Below are 19,075 nucleotides of genomic sequence, written 5' to 3'. Positions count from 1 at the left end.
CTGCTGCAGGGGTACCTATTTATCTACTTGTAGTGGTGTGCTTTTGAACTGCTAGGTTTGCAGAAGCTGGGATAGAGCAATGGGAGCTTTCCCCGTCATGCTGATTTGAACCACCGACCTTCCAGTCAGCAAGCCCAAGAGGCTCAGTGGTTTAGACCACAGCGCAACCCACGTCCCTCTATGCATATGTGTGTGTGGGGGGGGGTACACACACACACACAAGCACCAATGCAAGCAGAGAAGTCTCTGCCTAGTAGAGCTTATAATTTAACATTCTACACAGGGGAATAATTTGAGAAAAACGTCACGTATGGTAAGAATGTATATTTAGCTACTGCTGAGAAAACCCATACCTTCCTCTAAAACTAGGAACTGAGGTTTGAAGAGCTGTAGAGGGTGGTAGTAGCATATTATAACCAAGGAGGGAAGAAACATTATCTGATGTTTCCATTTTTGTTCCCGCTGGTTTTAATCTTACCATGACATTTTAAGTTGTACTTTAAATTGGAGTTTTTTAAAGCATCTCTGTGGACCTTGGCTTAGGTCCAAGATACCTTAGGGACCAGCTTCTCCCATGCAGCCAACCTACTACCAAAGATGTGATGGAGAAACTCTTATCTAGGTCCCAACTATGGTGTATGTTCAGCTGCTGCGGCTGAGTGCAAGTGCCTTCTCCATGGCTGCACCTAAATTAACGAATTATTTCCATTGAGAGGCTTGTATGCACCCTGCCAAAAGCTTTTGCCATACAATGAAGCACTTTGCTAGGCAGGCAAGACAAAGACCACAGATACTTAGCAGGCGAAAACCTTGTCAGAATTATTAAAAAGTCTTTTACCAACTGGAACTGCAGCAACATGTTCCACAGCCTTGGTGCAGCCACTGATCATTTCAATTTCTAATCTTCTACCTACAACATTAGAAACTGAAATTATCAGCGGCTGCACCAAGGTTGTGGAACATGTTGCTGCATGTTGGATGAAGAACATACCATGAAAAAGTTGCAAGCTGTCACCTATTAAAATCTCTGAAATGTTCTTAGATATTGGGAGTGGGAGAAGGGAAGAAGAGGACTGCACGAAACTTGGAAATTCAAGGTCTGCAACGAAGTTTAATCTTAATGATATTGGTAGAAAAGTTTCAAAGATCACCCTGTCCCAACAGAGAAACCATGTAAAAAAATCAGAATCACAACAGAATCAGCTGAAGGATCACTCTGCCCCTTATCACAGAATTCACAGAAGAATTCAGCAACAACTACAAAAGTATTTGTTTCAACAGTTGAATGATTCCTCTGGGCCCCATCCGGGAAGGCAGATTCTCTTACAGTATACGCAGCACCAAGATCCTTTGTCACTTAAAACTCCCCATGCATAGCTACCAAATACATTCTGCGAGTATAGACCTATGCTTTAAACATAGAACTGTGAAAGGCAGCTTCCAAGATCCACATTTTAGCACAGAAAATCAACAAGCATTTGGCTTTTATTAGACTGTGGGTGAAGCAAGGTGAGATGGGTTGTATAATTCTATTCTTCATGGAAGCACTGCCATAATAAATCTGTGGGACGCAAATTGTGGCAATAACCATGGAAGAAGCCAATAAATCTGATTTCAAGTCACTTGAACAGCATTCATTAAATAAAGGTATGTTTTGGGTATCAAAAAGTACTGAATAGTTTCTACAGTCACCACAAAGCTAGGTGTCTACAACAGGGGTGGAGAACACACCAGACCTCTTTATCCAGACATCAGGAACCCTCCCCAGGCCACATCCCTCACCAGTTCTGCTTTGTGCCCCTTTCTACTGTTTTAATATGGTTGAAATGTGTTCTTCAGCTATGATAATACTTTGTTTGCCTGGACAGAAAGATGGTTTTTGTATGGCTGAAATTTAGCCTACTGAACAAAGGGTTTACCCTGTCTACTTTTATGTCTGGCCCAATGTTAGAAACTCATATATGAAAGCTATGAGCCAAATGGCTCCTGGAACCTGGGTTACAGGCACAAAAACAGAATGGCTAGTCACCATTTCTGCCCCCCCAAAAAACTATGGTTTGGTATTACATCTCAAGGAGCCCATTGTGTCCCACTGTAATCTTTGAGATATGGGCAAAGCAAGGAAGTCTGAAATAGTCAAAACAGACTGAACATTAAACTAGAGAAAGCAAAAAGGTATAATTATATCATTAACAACTAACAGCAAGGCATTTGACAAGTGCCCCATGATATTCTTGTAAAGAAGCTGGTAAAATGCGGACTTGACTATGCTACCACTCAGTGGATTTGTAACTGGCTGACTGACCGAACCCAAAGGGTGCTCATCAATGGTTCCTCTTCATCCTGGAGAAGAGTGACTAGTGGGGTGCCACAGGGTTCTGTCTTGGGCCCGGTCTTATTCAACATCTTTATCAACGACTTGGATGATGGACTCAAGGGCATCCTGATCAAATTTGCAGATGACACCAAACTGGGAGGGGTGGCTAACACCCCAGAGGACAGGATCACACTTCAGAACAACCTTGACAGATTAGAGAACTGGGCCAAAACAAACAAGATGAATTTTAACAGGGAGAAATGTAAAGTATTGCACTTGGGCAAAAAAAATGAGAGGCACAAATACAAGATGGGTGACACCGGGCTTGAGAGCAGTACATGTGAAAAGGATCTAGGAGTCTTGGTTGACCACAAACTTGACATGAGCCAACAGTGTGACGCGGCAGCTAAAAAAGCCAATGCAATTCTGGGCTGCATCAATAGGAGTATAGCATCTAGATCAAGGGAAGTAATAGTGCCACTGTATTCTGCTCTGGTCAGTCCTCTCCTGGAGTACTGTGTCCAGTTCTGGGCACCACAGTTCAAGAAGGACACGGACAAACTGGAACGTGTCCAGAGGAGGGCAACCAAAATGGTCAAAGGCCTGGAAACGAATGCCTTATGAGGAACGGCTAAAGGAGCTGGGCATGTTTAGCCTGGAGAAGAGGAGGTTAAGGGGTGATATGATAGCCATGTTCAAATATATAAAAGGATGTCACATAGAGGAGGGAGAAAGGTTGTTTTCTGCTGCTCCAGAGAAGCGGACACGGAGCAATGGATCCAAACTACAAGAAAGAAGATTCCACCTAAACATTAGGAAGAACTTCCTGACAGTAAGAGCTGTTTGACAGTGGAATTTGCTGCCAAGGAGTGTGGTGGAGTCTCCTTCTTTGGAGGTCTTTAAGCAGAGGCTTGACAACCATATGTCAGGAGTGCTCTGATGGTGTTTCCTGCTTGGCAGGGGGTTGGACTCGATGGCCCTTGTGGTCTCTTCCAACTCTATGATTCTTAATAACTCCAGACTCAAGACAACTTTGGAGGGTTGCAGCCTTAACATGAAATCTAATGTCACAGGAACAGAGGATGTTACTTTATACCACATCAGACCAAGGGTCAATCTGCAATATTATGAATGCTGACTAGTTCATCTAATAGATCTCTCTACCTGGAAACACCACAGACTGAACCCAGTAGCGTATGGTGGTGTGGGCCACCAGTGCTTGCTTACTTGACCTTCTGGCAGGTAGGCTATCTCTGTTTACTGTGGGGAAGAGTGGGACGGGCAAAGCAATTGAGAGGTTAGAACTGCCTAAATGTACTGGAAAGAGCATCTTATTTGGCTCTGCTGGTGTGATTGTACATAGCCAAACTACCCGCTGCTTTGTCCCTCCCAGGAACCCGCAGCAACCCACCTGCAAGGTCAGGTAAGCCCCACTCCCCTGTCTGCTAGCGAATGAACTAGGAAACTTTTGTACGTGAGGCAGGTGCTCTATTACTGAGCTACATCCGTTCCTGACTTACAACTGAAATGCTACCTAATATACTGGTTCGATAAAAAATAGTTACCATATACAGTTAAAGTTGTATCTAAGCGATACTGGGTGGTTTATGAAGGAAGATTAAAAAATCCCACTCCCCCACCCCTCCCTCCCTCCCTCCCTCTCTCTCTCTCACACACACACACACACACACACTATTCTTTTAAAACAAGACATGAAAGAAGATGGATCTAACTATGACAAAACTGAGACACGACATTAAATGGTTAAAACAACTGGAAACACTAAAGTTCTGAAATTATGGATTTGTGGGCAAGTCAGAAATTGTTGGGCAGTAATCAATTTTATAGTAGGTTAGAAACCAATTACCTTGCCAAAGTACCAAAATCTAGAGCAAGATCTTCAAGCTGTGTCAGTTTCTAGCCACCTTCCAAGGAGCTCATGTGATATTTTTTTTTTTTAGATTAATTTATAGTGGCCAGCTCCTTGATGCATATGATGGAATTAGAGAAGAATGAAAGTAATTGGAGGGTTCATTGACCTTTTGAGATATGCTAGATTTAGATGATAAAAGAGTGCAAAGGAATCAGAATCTTTTGATCCATAAAGAATGTAAAGAGATAAAACTGGTCAACAAAAGGGAACCCAAAGCAATAAAACCTACTGGTCCTACCAGAGCACCCTTGGTGATTGATGTTGTTTTTAAAAAACCACAGGTCCTTTTGATGGGTTTAGTGGCATTACACAAACACCCAACAGATTAGCAAATAACTAGCGGGAAATGCATCACACTCAAGCACATTCATCCACACGTATACAGTTCCAGAATACTAGCTGCATTCGTCTGTGACAACAAAATGACAAAAAGTACTTCCTTTATTTAAATTCATGCAAGCACCACGGACAGACAAGTATTACTTACAGGTATAAATCTTGACCCAGTTGTAATGTTCCCATTATTGAGTGCACATTATGGAATGCACAACTTCCATATTAGCACCCCCCCAAAAAAAAAATCCTGGTTCCTTAACTGGGATTCTATCTAGCAATAGAGACCAAATAATGCTCAATGTTCAATAAGACTATCAAAACACTTTTTCATGCTCAGAGGTGGTGCATGCAGCAGTGAGCTGGCCACATAAATCCTACCTTAGTATGAGTAAAAGTGTAACTATTTTATAATCTATTTCAGTGCTCACAACAAGACATGGCACTTAAAAAGTCCAAAACAAAGCACAGCTTTACTTCCTCCACTAGGGAAAGTGAGTAAAAGGACAAGATGGGGTCAGTTGCTGCAAGATAAGGTACTAGTAACTCTACTGAAACATTCTGGGGTTGGCCAGTGCTTGGTGCAAACAAGCTTAAGCGTGAATTTGGCAGGAGCAGTTCAGCAGCAGTTTAAGGCTGCTGACAGAGATGTTCCATGGCCAATAGCAACTCCTCAGATGTTTTTGCATGTTTCAAGCATGAAACAAAAGCATGCCACAAAGAAGTAACAGCTTCCTCTTCACATCCCAAACCTCTTCTCCCTTCAACAATGATAGTGAATGTTGAATGTGCAAGTGTATGTCTAGAACAAACACCATTAGATGTACTGATGGATAAGTGTTTAATACTTATTGTATTTGTTTAAAAATCAATTTTATTTATATACAGTGGACCCTTGGGTTACGTACCTCTCTGGATACGTAATCTTTGGGTTGCGAAAGCGGCAAACCCAGAAGTATTTTTCTGGGTTTCACCACTTGTGCATGCACAGAAGCACTCTATCACACTATGCGTGTGTGCAGAAGCAGCGCCGCTGGTTACGGATTTTTCGGGGTACGCACGGACCTCTGGAACGAATTAAATCCCTATCCAGAGGGTCCACTGTGTGTATACAGAGCTCTACAGTCATCATGATGTAGGCAGAGCCTGTTGGAATTTATTTAATAAAATGTACCGTATTTTTCGTCCCACAGGACGCTCCGTCCCATAGGACGCACCTAGTTTTTTAGGGGGGAAATAAAGGAAAATTTTTTTTCCTTTATTTCCCCCCCAAAAGCAAGTCGGGGAAACTGAACCAGGTCGAGGAACAGTGGGATGGCAGCGCTGCACCTCCCTGCTGTCCCCCGAGCTTGTGGGGCTGGCCGATGTCTGCCCGGCGCGAGGGGCGCTCTGCTTCAGGGTGCCCCGTGCGCTGGGCGGCAGGCTGCTATCCGCAGCGTGGGGAGCCCTGCGGGGAACTCCCGCAGGGCTGCCTAGGCTGCGGATGTGTTCCTGAAGCGCCGGGCGCTCTGCTTTCAGTGCGCCCGACGCTCCGGGAAGCAGGCTGCTATCCGCAGCCTAGACATCCCTGCGGGACCTCCCGCAGGGCTGCCTAGGCTGCGGATGTCTTCCTGAAGCCTGGAGAGCGAGAGGGGTCGGTGCGCACCGACCCTTCTCGCTCTCCAAGCTTCAGCGAAAGCCTGCATTCGCCCCATAGGATGCACCCAGATTTCCTCTTCATTTTTGGAGGGGAAAAAGTGCGTCCTATAGGGCGAAAAATACGGTATATACCATACCTTTCTCATTTAATAACATGTATATATTTGACCAAACTGCGGGAGGCAGTAGAAGACAGGAGTGCCTGGTGTGCTCTGGTCCATGGGGTCACGAAGAGTTGGACACGACTAAATGACTAAACAACAACAATATACCACTTGGTAAAGTTTCTAAGTGGTTTAACAAGAATGAAAAGTGGTAAAAACGTAGAGTCACCTCTCAAGTGCTCCTGGACTGAAAGAACGTCCCCACTGAGACTTTTCCCAAAATCGCCCTCAAAAATATATAAGCTCCCCACCCCCTTTGACATGTCACTCTTGGACTTCTTGCAGATTTGCTCAATGGTCAGGCTGAAAGGCACATTAGTGACACCTACTAACGGCAATCCACTCCAGCAAAGGCAAGTCAGAACCTGGGATGCAGCAACTGCCCCAGTGTAACCCACCCTCCCCCACCCAGCATGCTTTTCACCACAGGCCTCTCTCACCTGCATACCAGGCACCTGCATGGCGACGGGGGAGTGGGCCATGGTGATCTCAACCCTTCCTTTGGTCTCTTCTCTCCTCCTTGCAGAGGCCTCTCCTCCTGCTGCAGGGTAACCACCGCCTCTGCTATTACTGCTTCAGCTGCAACGGAGCCTTTGGGTGGAGGGTAGGGGAAGGAAGCAGAGCATTAAAACACCTTCAGCTGCACCTTCGCCAGCTCTGCGGGCCTCAACACACTCCGTTGCTGACCCCGCCACCATCCTCCAGCCCCTTCTTTGGCTCTCCCCCTACACCACTGGTGCCAGGTGGAGGTGAAGTAATTCACCACAAACACACATACTCCGTTTTGAAGCCACCTCTCTCCCCTACCTCGGCCACCCTTCCGCCCCAACCAATCCTCAGATTTCCCTCTAGGTCCGCTCCTACACTTCACTCTTTCTTCTCAGCCGCCAGCTGCCTCTACTTTGGAGCCCCTGGTCTATCGCGGGGGGGGGGGGAGGAGGAAGGGCACCCCCCCCCCGCGCGCGCACTCACTCAGCTGTCAGATTTTCCACTCTGAGGCCTCTATTTTCCTGTCCCCCCCCCGCCCAGTCTCGGCCCCATCCTGCCCCCCGCCCCGCACCCTCCACGGAGCTTCCCCGCTTGTGTCCCGTCCCTTCCGCGGCCCACCTCGGCTCTTCTCCGCGCTCCTCGCGCTCTCGCCTTCCGGGCTAGCGGCGTGAAGGAGCCATCGGCCAGGCGGCGGTCGCCCTGCGGCTGCTGCTCCTCGCGGCCTGCCCGGCTCCGTCGGCGGGTGCTGCTGCTGCTGCTGCGGCGGCTGCTCCTCCTCCTCCGCCGGCGGCGGCGCAGCAGCCCATGACCCGCGCCCTCCGCGGGGAAGCAGCAGCGGCGCGGCGGCGGCGGCGGCGGCGGCGAAGGAGGTGGGCGCAAGAGGAGGAGGAGGAGGCCCCGGCGGGCGCCAGGCGGAGTCGCCTCAGGAGGACGCCGCCGCGGCGGCCATGTTGGCGGGGACGGGGGAGAGGAGGCGGCGGCGGCGGCGGCCGAGGCAGCGACCGGAGAGGCCGAGGCAGCTGCCTCCGCGGGGCCCGAACCCTCGCGCTTTCCCGCAGCTCCCGCAGCTCCCTCTCTCCCTCGCTGGCGGCGGCGGCGGCGGCGGACTCCTTGCTTGCCAGTCGGCCCAGCGAGGCAGCGGCAGAGACTGATCCGCGGCCTCCGTCTCCGCAGCGTCACCCTCCGCCCGCCTACGGGGAGGGGACACCCGCGGGGGAGGGGAGGGAATCGCGAGGTGGGGGGGGGCGGGGTGCCCCACAAGTGCGTTTGGGGCGCGTGCGAGTCCTGGCTGAGAATGGTGAGGGACGGGGGGCTGGGAGGGGTCCGAAATGGGGGCGGGGAGGCTGTGAGGCGAAGGGTGAGGGAAGCGCTGAGGGGGAAATAATGGGATGCTCTGGTGGAGGCCGAGGAGGATGTGAGGAGGATTGTGAGCGATGTGAGGGGCAGAAGAATGAGGGGCAGCTGGAGTGGGGGGTGGGGTGCCCATAATGGGGGCACCTTGGCGCGGGTGGGGGACGCTGAAGATGGATGTGAGGAGGGTTATGAGGACTGGGGGGAGGGGCAGCTGAGGGGAAAATGGGGATCCCTAGGTGTGGGGTGTCCTGGTGATGCTTGGGGTCGCTGTGGTGGATCGGAGAGCGAAAGGGGCTCAGGTAAACTGGGGTGGGGGGAATTGTGAGGGGCAAAATAACTGAGGGGAAATGGCAACTTGGGCTGAAGGAGGGAATGCAGTGGGGGGTCAGGTAAGAGAGAATATTGTGGGGGGGGGCTAATGGAGGCCTAATTGCGAATGCACTGGGGAAATCGAGGAAGTTCAGGGGTGGGGGTAAGCAGTGTTCCAAAGGAAAGTGGGGCGCAGAGGCGTGGGTGAATTGGGGTGCTGAGAAGGACCAGAGGGGCAGGGCATGGGAGCTCAAAACAACAAGTTTTAGTGGGCTAAAAGAGAAGCCATGGGCAGTGGCGTAGCGTGGGTTGTCAGCACCCGGGGCAAGGCAAATAATTTGCGCCCCCTAACCCATGGATTTGCGCCCCCTAATCCGTGGATTTGCGCCCCCTAACCCCCAGATGTTGCGCCCGGTGCGGCCGGCCCCCCCTGCACCCCCCACGCTACGCCACTGGCCATGGGGGATGTTGGGGGAGTCGTAGGGTGAACTTCAGGGAAAGTAGGGGACACCCGTGGGGAGCAGGAATCTTTGATTGTAATTATACACATTGCTTTGTCCAGAGTTACACTGGAAACATAGAGAGAGCCATGCCCTCAAGGAGCTTACACTCTAAGATGCAGGGAGGGAGACAAGGGTATGAAACAGAAACGCTGAGAAGCAGTCCACTGTGGAGGATGGTGAAGGAACAAAGCCTGGTAAAAGCCCTGTTGAAAAGGTGGGTTTTGAGGATGGGGGCTAATGGGGAAACTGGGATCCATAGCTGAGTGAGCTTGGCCTGAGAGCAGTATGGGAGGAAGCTGAGAGAGATTTGGGCCTTTAATTGAGTGAGCAGGAGGGAAGGTGCAGAGCCTGAACTCAGGAGGAGCATAGAAAAAATGGGGATCCAGGGGGATCGAGTAAGGGAAAGCTGAAAGTGTGGGAGCATGGATGGGAAACCTGTGGCCTTTAAGATGTTGGACTCCAGTTCCCATCATCCCCAGCCACAAGAGGCCATAGTCTGGGATGATGGAAGTTGTAGTACAGCTGGAAGGCACCTTGAATGGTACTGAAAGGGAGCACACATCTTCCAATTTTATTTAATTGGTACCCACAGTGATTTACATGTGCAAAGGATGATTGCATCATATATTTATTTATTTATTGCTTTAAAAGTTGTTTCTGTTTTATATTCCACGTTGCTCAGGTGGGATACAGGCCTTCCATCCTCACAACAGCTCTGTGTCATAGGTTAGACCAGGGGTTGCCAACCTGCTGGGCATGAAAGCTTCTGTTGGCGCTCCAGACTCTGAGCTTTCATTTAAAATAGAATTAAGCCCTCTTACAAAGTTATGGGACAAAATTTACAGGTGACTTCCAAGTGATTTCTGTGAGATGAGAGTGGTATGGCTCCCTTCTATGTTTTTTTACTTGTACTGAAGAATGCTCTATTGTTATTATATAGCAACAGCATCGGTGTGCATATGCAATCTCCATAATTAGGAGCAGCAGGGTATAGCTGACTTCCCATGGTTGTCAGAGGTAGTTGTCTCTGTGATTTTGTGTAATGTCACACACTCCACAGCAGCCATTTTGTGTTATGCCATGCCCCCTTTGTGGTAGTAATTTTGTGACTGGCGCCTCAGCACTCTCTCAAAATTTGAAATGTTCCCAGTAGTCCAAAAAGGTTAGCGACCCCTGGTTAGACAGAGAAACTGGTTACAGTCACATTGGGCTTTATGGCTGAGTGAGGATTTAAACTGCGGTGTGCAAGAGACTTAAATAAGAACAGGAAAATCGACAATGGTTAAAAAAAAACCTTGCCCTTTCCACTTTCGTTTCTGCCTAGAAGTAGCGCTGTTGTGGCCCTTGGATACAAGAACATAAATTCCCAATTCCAACCCTTACTCCACCTTTCCTTTCTGATTAATACTAAATGCTGATGGTGCAACATGTTTACTTAGGAATCACTGCCAAATAAGTATGCACAGAATTGTTGCCCAAGCCTAAAAAAACCTGACATAATCTGAGAGATTGCATGAAAATTTGCTTCCTTTCCTTTTTTGCCTGACAAAAAAAAAATTCTGAATAACTCGAAAGGCGTATATATTCTTTCACCAATGTAAATTAAGCAAATAAGACATCTTTTAAAAAGTAAAAAAGAGCCCTGCTGGATCAAACCAAGGCAGGTCCATTGTCTTGCTTTCCTGGGTCATAAACCAGATGCCTCTTAGGTTTAAGCAGCATACATACAATATAATCTACTTTCAATGTGCACTGAGATTTCTCCCCCCCCCCCACCTGATCCACACACAATCTGGACCTTTTGCACATTTTATGCCCCTGAAAAGCACTTTTTCACAAACTAGTTTCATTTCGAAAATAAAAGCTCAATGCAGATTGATTCTGCAATTCAGGTAGGTAGCCGTATTGGTCTGACGCAGTAGATATATATATATATATATATATATATATATATATATGAGCTTTTGTGTGCATGCACACTTCTTCAGATACTTTTTCTGAAGAAGTATGTATGCACACAAAAGCTCATACCAAGAACAAACTTAGTTGGTCTCTAAGGTGCTACTAGACGATTTTTTAATTTTTTAATATATATATCTATTGATTCTGCAATGCATTTGAAAATGGACAGAGGTGGTCCCAGTATACTTTGCCCAATGCTGTCGTATGGAAGCATGTAACAAGATCGCAATTGCCACTTCTTCACATGTGCAAAGAAGAAAGGGGGAGGGTTTTCAAATGCGTATCAAGTAACCACACACATCTTTGTGGACAGCACGATCTATAATGGAAAGAAGCACATTGTGGACAAGTGTGCACTCAAACTACTAGTGTTTGCTTTAAATGGATAAATATGTAAACAGACTTAGGGGACCATTGTTTGGATGAAGCCTGCAACCTTTTTTCTGTCGCAGTTCCTCAGCAACTGGTGCTCAGTGGCATACTGCCTGTGAACCAGGAGTGTACCACAAAATTAATCTGGATATCTTTTAAGAGGGCAGTAAAAAATGCAACTAACGCCTGAATTCTATCAGCAACTCATGGCTTAAATCAATACTGTTTACATATCTCAGAATTATATCAGTTAAGCCTATGCACTACCACACAGGATTTTTCCAAGTTCTCAAAGGTATTAAAACTTTCAATTTACTTTGCTCCCTTGCCATCCTGTAATAACAAATTTGTTTGCAGTCTGACTGAACTAAAAGCATAATATCCCTTAGTCATCTGACAAACTGTCCTTATTTCTCTCTCCCAGGTAGACCATTTTGTGATAAATGGTTTATCACAATTTACACATTTTTAAAATAATGAAACCATTGAAAAGTAGGTGTTTCTAAAATAAAACCCAGTCTTAATTGCATTCTGCAACATTTCAGGAAATTCAAAAGTACCCATTCATTGGATTTCTGAATGTCCATTGAGCTACTGAACAGTCCTTGACCGCTTTGAACCCAGCAATCGTCAGCTGATCCAGACCCAGAACCCACCTCGGACACCCAACCTACAACGTAGAACTTTCACTTTCAATTAGTACTAATAACACACATTGCTAATCCTAAAATGGCAGTTAAGAGGAATACTGTATACATAGCGTTACCTTGGTACTACTATTACCAGGGATATTTTGCCCCTTATGTCACCTTTCCTGTGTATATAACAGGATACATAATCAAAGGAACGGGGGAGGACAGGCAAAGCCCGCCTTGGGAAGCAGTCTCTGTGCCACAAATTATTTTTGTCCAGTAGAAGTGTTGCCTATCTAACCCTCTTTCTGGTGCTGCAGCGCCAGCAGCACAGGCAGCTAGCTTCCTTGGTGAGTTTTCTGTTGGTCTCCTTGTAGCTTCAGGTTAATAGCAGCTTAAATATCCATTTTGGTTAAGCAGGAATCAGCCAAAGTGTAATGTGTATTTGGAATGTTGTGTTTATTACTTTTTTTTGGTAAAGTTTTAAATTATTATTTCATTTTATAATGTATATCAAACAAAGAAAAATAATAATAGACAAAAATTAAAATAACAACCAAAACTATAAAATAGGCACATAGAATTAGTAGTTGCACGTCTTAGAAATAACAAGTCTTTATTGCTGTTGTCAATGCAATAGCAAGTTGTGAGAACATAAGAGCCCTACTGCATCAGGCCAAGTTTTTGATTTTTGAACAGATGTAGGCCATCACAGTCCAGTGTAAAAGAATAATTATAAATATTTCAATGAACAAACAAATGTAGAACAGTGCTCTGAATTTGCACATCAGCTGCTAATGCAGTATCTTGGTCCTCATGATGGATATGGCATTACAATATAAAGTTTGTATTTCTATTCTCACTTTGAAAAACTGCATTTTAAATTATAGAGTTGTGTCCTCCACTTTTCTACCAAATTTAATTCTGATATCTGATATTAGAGGGTGTTACTGCATTGTGAACAGACACACAAATGCGGTAGAATGTGCTATAGACAAATTAAAGGCCACTTGCTCAGTAATGTTATTTGGGGATGAAATAGGAGAATCAAGAAATATTGATCAAGCCTATTCTGATCCCACCATAATCCCACACTATTAATTAGTTGGGGGTATGCTATCTTGGAACCTTAATTGTGGACCAAGGACAGAAATTTTCATCTTTCAGCCTTGGAAGGAAGTGACCATGTCCTCTTGGGGTTCATTATGCAGGGGAAAGGGAAAGCCAAGTGTAAGCAGATGTATACTCTGGAATTTAGGAAAGCTGATTTCAAAAAGCTTAAGGAAATGCTGGGTGTGATCCCACTGTCAAAAATACTCAAAGAGAAGGGAGTTCACAATGGATGGGAGTTTCTGAAAGGTGATATATTGAATGCAGAATTGCAAACAATTACAACAAGAAAGAAAGGTTGGAGGTATCTAAAGAAACCGGCATAGCTATATAATTAGTTTTTAGATGACCTGAGATTTAAAAGGGGATTTTATAATAAGTGGAAGAAGTGGCAAATCATGAAGGAAGCATATAAATGAGTATCCAAATCTTGCAGGAAAAAGATCAGGCAGGCTAAAATTCAGAATGAGCTCAGGCTTGCAAGGGGTGAAAAATAATAAAATGTGAAGCAAGAAGAAGAACAAGCAATTAGGTCAGGCTTCCTCAACCTTGGCCCTCCAGATGTTTTTGGCCTACAACTCCCATGATCCCTAGCTAAGAGAACCAGTGGTCAAGGATGATGGGAATTGTAGTCTCAAAACATCTGGAGGCCCAAGGCTGAGGAAGCCTGAATTAGGTCCGCTGTGTTGAGAAGCTGGAGAAATGCTGAGTGATGACAGAGAGAAGGCAGAAGAACTGAATACCTGCTTTGCCTCTGTCTTCACCTGAAAGGAAAACAGTCCCCAACTTGGTGATAATACAATAAATGATGCAGGCAGGGAGCTGCAGCCCAAGATAGGAAAATAAGTGGTAAGGGAACACCCAGCTACTTTAAATGAATTTAAACCTCTAGGAACTGATTAACTATATGCAAGGGTACTAAAAGAACTTGTAGATGTAATCTCAGAGCCCCTGCAAATAATCATTGAGAATTCTTAGAAAACAGATAAGGTCTCTGTGGACTGAAGACGGGCAAATGTTGTCCCCATCTTTAAAAATCGGGGGGGGGGGGGAGAAGACCCTGGCAACTACTTGGTGTTGATACTAAGAAAAGTTTTTGAACAGATAATGAAATGGTGCGTGATGGCTTAGAAAAGGATACTGTGATTTCTAAGATTATGAATTTCTCAAAAGAAGTCATGCCAAGCCAATTCATTTCTCTCTCTCCCTCTAGCGTTACAAGCTTCCTGGACCAGGGAAATACTGTGGATGTCGTGTTTGTTGATTTCACTAAGACTTTCAACAAAGTCCCCTATTTTCCCTTGGAGAAGCTGATAAAATGGAGGCAGTGGAAGACAGGAGTGCCTGGCGTGCTCTGGTCCATGGGGTCACAAAGAGTTGGACACGACTAAACAACAACAATACATTGTTACTTTTAGGTGAATTTGTAGATGGTTGACTGACCAAGCCAAAAAGTGTTCACCAGAGGTTCTGCATCATCCTGGAAAAAAGTGACAAATGGATGCTCATCAAATTTGCAGGTGACACCAAACTGGGTGGGGTAGCTAATACCTCAGAAGATAGGATCAAGATTCAAGATAACCTTAACAGACTGGAGAACTGGGACCAAACTAACAAAATGAATTTCAATAGGGACAAATGTAAGGTTCTAAACTTAGGCAGGAATAATCCACTTGCACAAATACAGAGTGGAGTACAGCTGACTTGCCTTGTGAAAAGGATCTAGGGATCTTTGTAGAGCACAAATGTAACATGAGTCAACAGTGTGATGCAGCAGCAAAAAAAAGTTAATGGGTTCCTAGGTTGCATCAATAGAAGTCTAGTCCAGATCCAGTAATAAAAGGTAAAGGTAAAGGTACCCCTGCCCGTACGGGCCAGTCTTGACAGACTATTCTGCCTTGGTCAGACCACACCTGCAATACTGTGTCCAGTTTTGGGCACCACAGTTTAAGAAGGATCTCGTCAAGCTAGAACATATGCAGAGAAGGGCAACCAAGATGATCAAGAGTCTGGAAACGAAGCCTTATGAGGAACAGTTGAGGGAGTTGTGTGTTTTGAGAGGACTCTGAGGTGGTAAGATGCCTATCGTCAAATACCTGATGGGTTGTCACATGGAAGATGATGCAAGCTTGATTTTTCCTACTCCAAAGGGTAGGACTGGAACTGATGGCTTCAATTTTCAAGAAAGGAGATTCCAAGTAAATATTAGGAAGAACTTTCTGAGGGTATGAGCTGTTTGACAGTGGGAACAGACTACCTTAAAAGGTGGTGAACTCCCTTTCATTTGATGTCTTTAAAGAGAAGTGGGCAATCTGTCTGGGATTATTTAGGTGTGATTCCTGCATTACAGGGGATTGAACTAGATGACCCTTGAGGTCCTTTCCAACTTTACAATTCTATGATCTGTCAAAGATCGCTCAAGTCCAATAACTGATTACAGAAAGTTAGACTAGATTATCATTGAATGCTTCTTGAAACTGTTCAGTTGTGGCAGACCTAGCACTAATTGCTGCTGAGTATCGGTGATAAAGAGGGTGGATTTAACTACAGAATGATGATTCACCATGGTGACTAACAATCCAGAAGCCTGACCAGGAAATCAAGTCATAATTTTCACCTGCCTTTAAAGATGTATTTACAGTAATAAATTATGTGCAAATTGTCTCTGAACCTTTCTTAAATGATCCAGCAGTCAGCCAATGGAACTTACTACAAAAGGGTCTGAATGTGGATAAAATTTTGGCATAAATGCAGTAGATTAATAGTAGATTCCAAGTCTGTTCACAGCCCCTACAGCCTGAGACTACTTTGTGCAAGCATGATTTAGACATGAAATATTTACACACCAACTCCAAACAGAATCAACTGATAAACATTTATTTTTTGTTAGGTGACTTTAAAAATATGCTTCACAAATTGAAACCTCAGTTCAATTTATTCATTGCCAGGAGGCTTGTACCGCAGTGGGTTTAAATAAGTTGTTTCAGGATCTATATAATATATTTTACTGGGTCACCTAGCACTAAAGACCATAGGAAGCTTTTTTATTTCATGAAGTTCTTTGCAACTTAGAAGCTTGCCACTTTTACCAAAATAATTGTTTCAATAAAAATTGAGACATATAATTTTAACTATATTAAGTTTGATAACTGAGGCCAGGAGAACAGCTATACACAAAACAGATACAGTTTTTGTATAATGGGAAATTACAAGGGAGTAGTGGGTTTCCCCCCCCAAATGCCTATTTAAAAACTCAATGTGAAAAAAAATATTGATGGAATTCTCACCCCTGTTCACAGATGGTGACACCAAACTACAAAAGTGACTTGAATGTTGATATTTTACCTCTAGAAACACCTGCTCCAATCCTGCCCGAATGAAAGCTCATTATATCTATTGTATAAACAAGGAGATAAATGCCTACTTGAGAACTGGTGAGTCAAAATGAGCTCCAACAAATCAGCTCTTCTTCCAACCTCGTAATATAGCTTGCCTTTTCTTCCCTCATCTGAAACTAGGAGGTGGCTGAGCTAGTATTTGAATTTGAACAACAGAAGTATGCCCTGAACATGCGTATCAGATTTTATTTCAGTGCCACATGATAGCCAGCAGAATGTGCAACTGGTCCACAGCTCTCTTGAAGACAATTAGTTTTCAGTGAACCAAAATCTAGGTTTTCAAAAGTTTCCACTTTTACGGAAATGACAGGGGTGGGGCACATCTTTAAAGTTGTTACAATGTTACAAATATGTCAGTGTATCTTTTCAACTTGACAGCTCAGGAAAGATACCTAGTTTTATAAATTCATATAAAATCAGTATTTTGACAGATTCTCTTCATTCCAACGCCATTTTGGCATTGGAGGAAAGGACTCCTTTACCTTTCTCTCCTGCCATAATCCCTCAAGCTTGAGGGCAGATACACAACACCCCACCCAAAGGTGGCAATCACTGAACTGATAACTGACCATAAAATCCCAAGAGCTCATCCCCGGACTTGCCCCAGGACAAGAATATGTAAAGAGTTCTACTGCTCTTTGGTAATAGGTACTTGAGAGGTGTTAAGAGACATGTCTGGGCATGTTTGCCAAGGTTGAACTAGTGTAGTCCCTGTCTACCCCTCCCCTTTTGTGACATGTCAGTGATGTAATGATGATGTATCAGTGATGCTGTACAAACTATTCTGGGATATTGTGGGAAGTTTTAAAAGTTGATATTACCCCATGCTCGGGGTTCTTACTCCTGTGGGGACCTGTTACGCAACTATAAAGTTAATGGTCCACTGACCGCTGTTTTGCTCCAAATTACTTGGCTGGAACTTCCTTCTTTTACTGACCGCATGGACCCTCAGGGGACTTGCACCCCGATGAGCTGTGCTGTTGAGTAGTCTCTCACCCCGGAATTCCTCCTTATCACCAGATACTTTAAAGTTGATGACCAAAGTCATTGATTAGCATGACCAGATACAAGGGAGGACATGCTCATGTATCTTTCATAAAAGGTCAAGGGACCCCTGGCCATTAGGTCCAGTTGTGACCGACTCTGGAGTTGCAGCGCTCATCTCACTTTATTGGCCAAGGGAGCCGGCATACAGCTTCCAGGTCATGTGGCTTTCATAGTAAAGCATTAAAAGGAATTTGAGCAAGTGAATGGATGCCAAAAGCTACAGGTCTGGAATTTCCTTCCTTTGCACACCTGGTTAAGCCCAGGAGCAAAGTCCTCTTAAACTGCCCCTCCCAGGTGTGATTCTTACTGACCATAAATCAACAGTATTAAAACTTCTTATTTGCCATGGTGGCAATGGTGGATCCTGCCTCTTGGGCCTTAGCCATGCCTTGTTGCCTTAAAAAGCAACATTAACACATGATTGCAGCCTGAGAAGGAATAAAAGCTGTTGCCATTGAAAAAAAAAATTTGCTCTATGCTCTGTCTCTCAGCAACAGCATTTGTAGCCAAAAAGCAAAAACCCCAAACCAAGGGCTGAACTTCAAGGAGCTGCTTGGCAAACCCAAGGCAGTGGTACGTGGTGCAAACAGTGACAAAGCAGCTTTTCTGCACTGGGCAAGTTTGCAACCGGATGGCCAAGAAGGAAAAACTGGCCAAGCAACAGATGTAAAGTTACTAAGCACAAGTATGAGGAAGAAAATCATATTGTACTTAGGCCTGTCATTGATTTGCAGGCGGGATTCAACTACATTCATTAAGTGGGTTGGGTGCTCTTATACAACACACTCTACAAGAAGGAAGATAAACAAACTGGACTTTTTTGAAGTAAGGAAAGTTATACAAAAATATGCACAGGGAAGTGGTGGGATTACAGTTGCAGCATCATATAACTCCCAGCCAAAAATAAATTGGGACACACTGAACAACAAGCAACACGCCAGCTAATAATATACTGACAATATTTTTATAACACTATACTGTTTCAAAATTCATAAACAGAAGACATATAATATGTGCATGGAGTCACAAACTAATAAGAATCAAATAAATGTTCCATGAACAGGAATGGTAGGAGTGGTAAGTTGCTGTCAAAGATCACTGAAATGGAGGCAGAATGCCCTTCCACAGTCAATATCCTACAAACATGAGATGATGGGTGATGCAAACATTGCAATAGGGTGCTCCAAGCACAGCAGCAGACTACAGTTCTTCCAGGATAATGAACTGTTTCAATGATAAATCTTCACCAGCAAATTAATAGTCCCCAAAGTACATCAAATGGCCATGGATCAGCTATCACTAAAAAATGTAGTAAGCTGATGGTGTAAAAATAAATTGGAATCAATATTCAATAAACAACTACTGTCATGTGACCTCTCTGCAAACCAATTGCAGTGAATGCTTAACATGCAGGTCATCTAGAAGTGACCCTTCTGCAAGGCTGGGCAGCCTCAGGCTTTGGGACCAATGCAGCTTCACCAGGCCTTTTTACCTGGCCACACAGCCTCAAAGGCC

The 19,075-nt window shown here is 44.8% G+C and overlaps 1 protein-coding gene and 1 long non-coding RNA gene across 3 annotated transcripts in view; one reads left to right on the top strand and one right to left on the bottom strand.

The window, feature by feature from the left end:
* Window positions 1-7,652, bottom strand: part of STK26 (serine/threonine kinase 26) — a gene marked incomplete at its 3' end in the record, with an annotated part of 59,570 nt that extends 51,918 nt beyond the window's left edge. Inside the window, exons 1-2 of one of the 2 annotated variants that reach the window (XM_079962864.1) lie at window positions 7,493-7,652; window positions 6,826-6,976 (exon numbers count right to left, since the gene is read on the bottom strand). In XM_079962864.1, coding sequence (XP_079818990.1) covers window positions 6,826-6,867 — 42 coding nt within the window. In that variant the 5' untranslated portion in view covers window positions 6,868-6,976; window positions 7,493-7,652. The remainder of the gene's footprint in view (window positions 1-6,825; window positions 6,977-7,492) is intronic. The other variant, XM_079962863.1, reaches the window with a different exon arrangement.
* An 886-nt stretch (window positions 7,653-8,538) lies between these two features.
* Window positions 8,539-17,418, top strand: LOC307208305. Its single transcript, XR_013835061.1, has 2 exons — window positions 8,539-9,253; window positions 14,329-17,418. It is a non-coding gene; the product is annotated as an uncharacterized lncRNA (long non-coding RNA).
* The last annotated feature ends 1,657 nt before the right edge of the window (window positions 17,419-19,075 follow it).

Source organism: Podarcis cretensis (assembly GCF_951804945.1).
Source record: "Podarcis cretensis genome assembly, chromosome: Z".
NCBI lineage: Eukaryota > Metazoa > Chordata > Lepidosauria > Squamata > Lacertidae > Podarcis > Podarcis cretensis.
The sequence above is the reverse complement of the archived record's forward strand: the minus strand, read 5'-3'. Positions and strand labels throughout refer to the sequence as shown.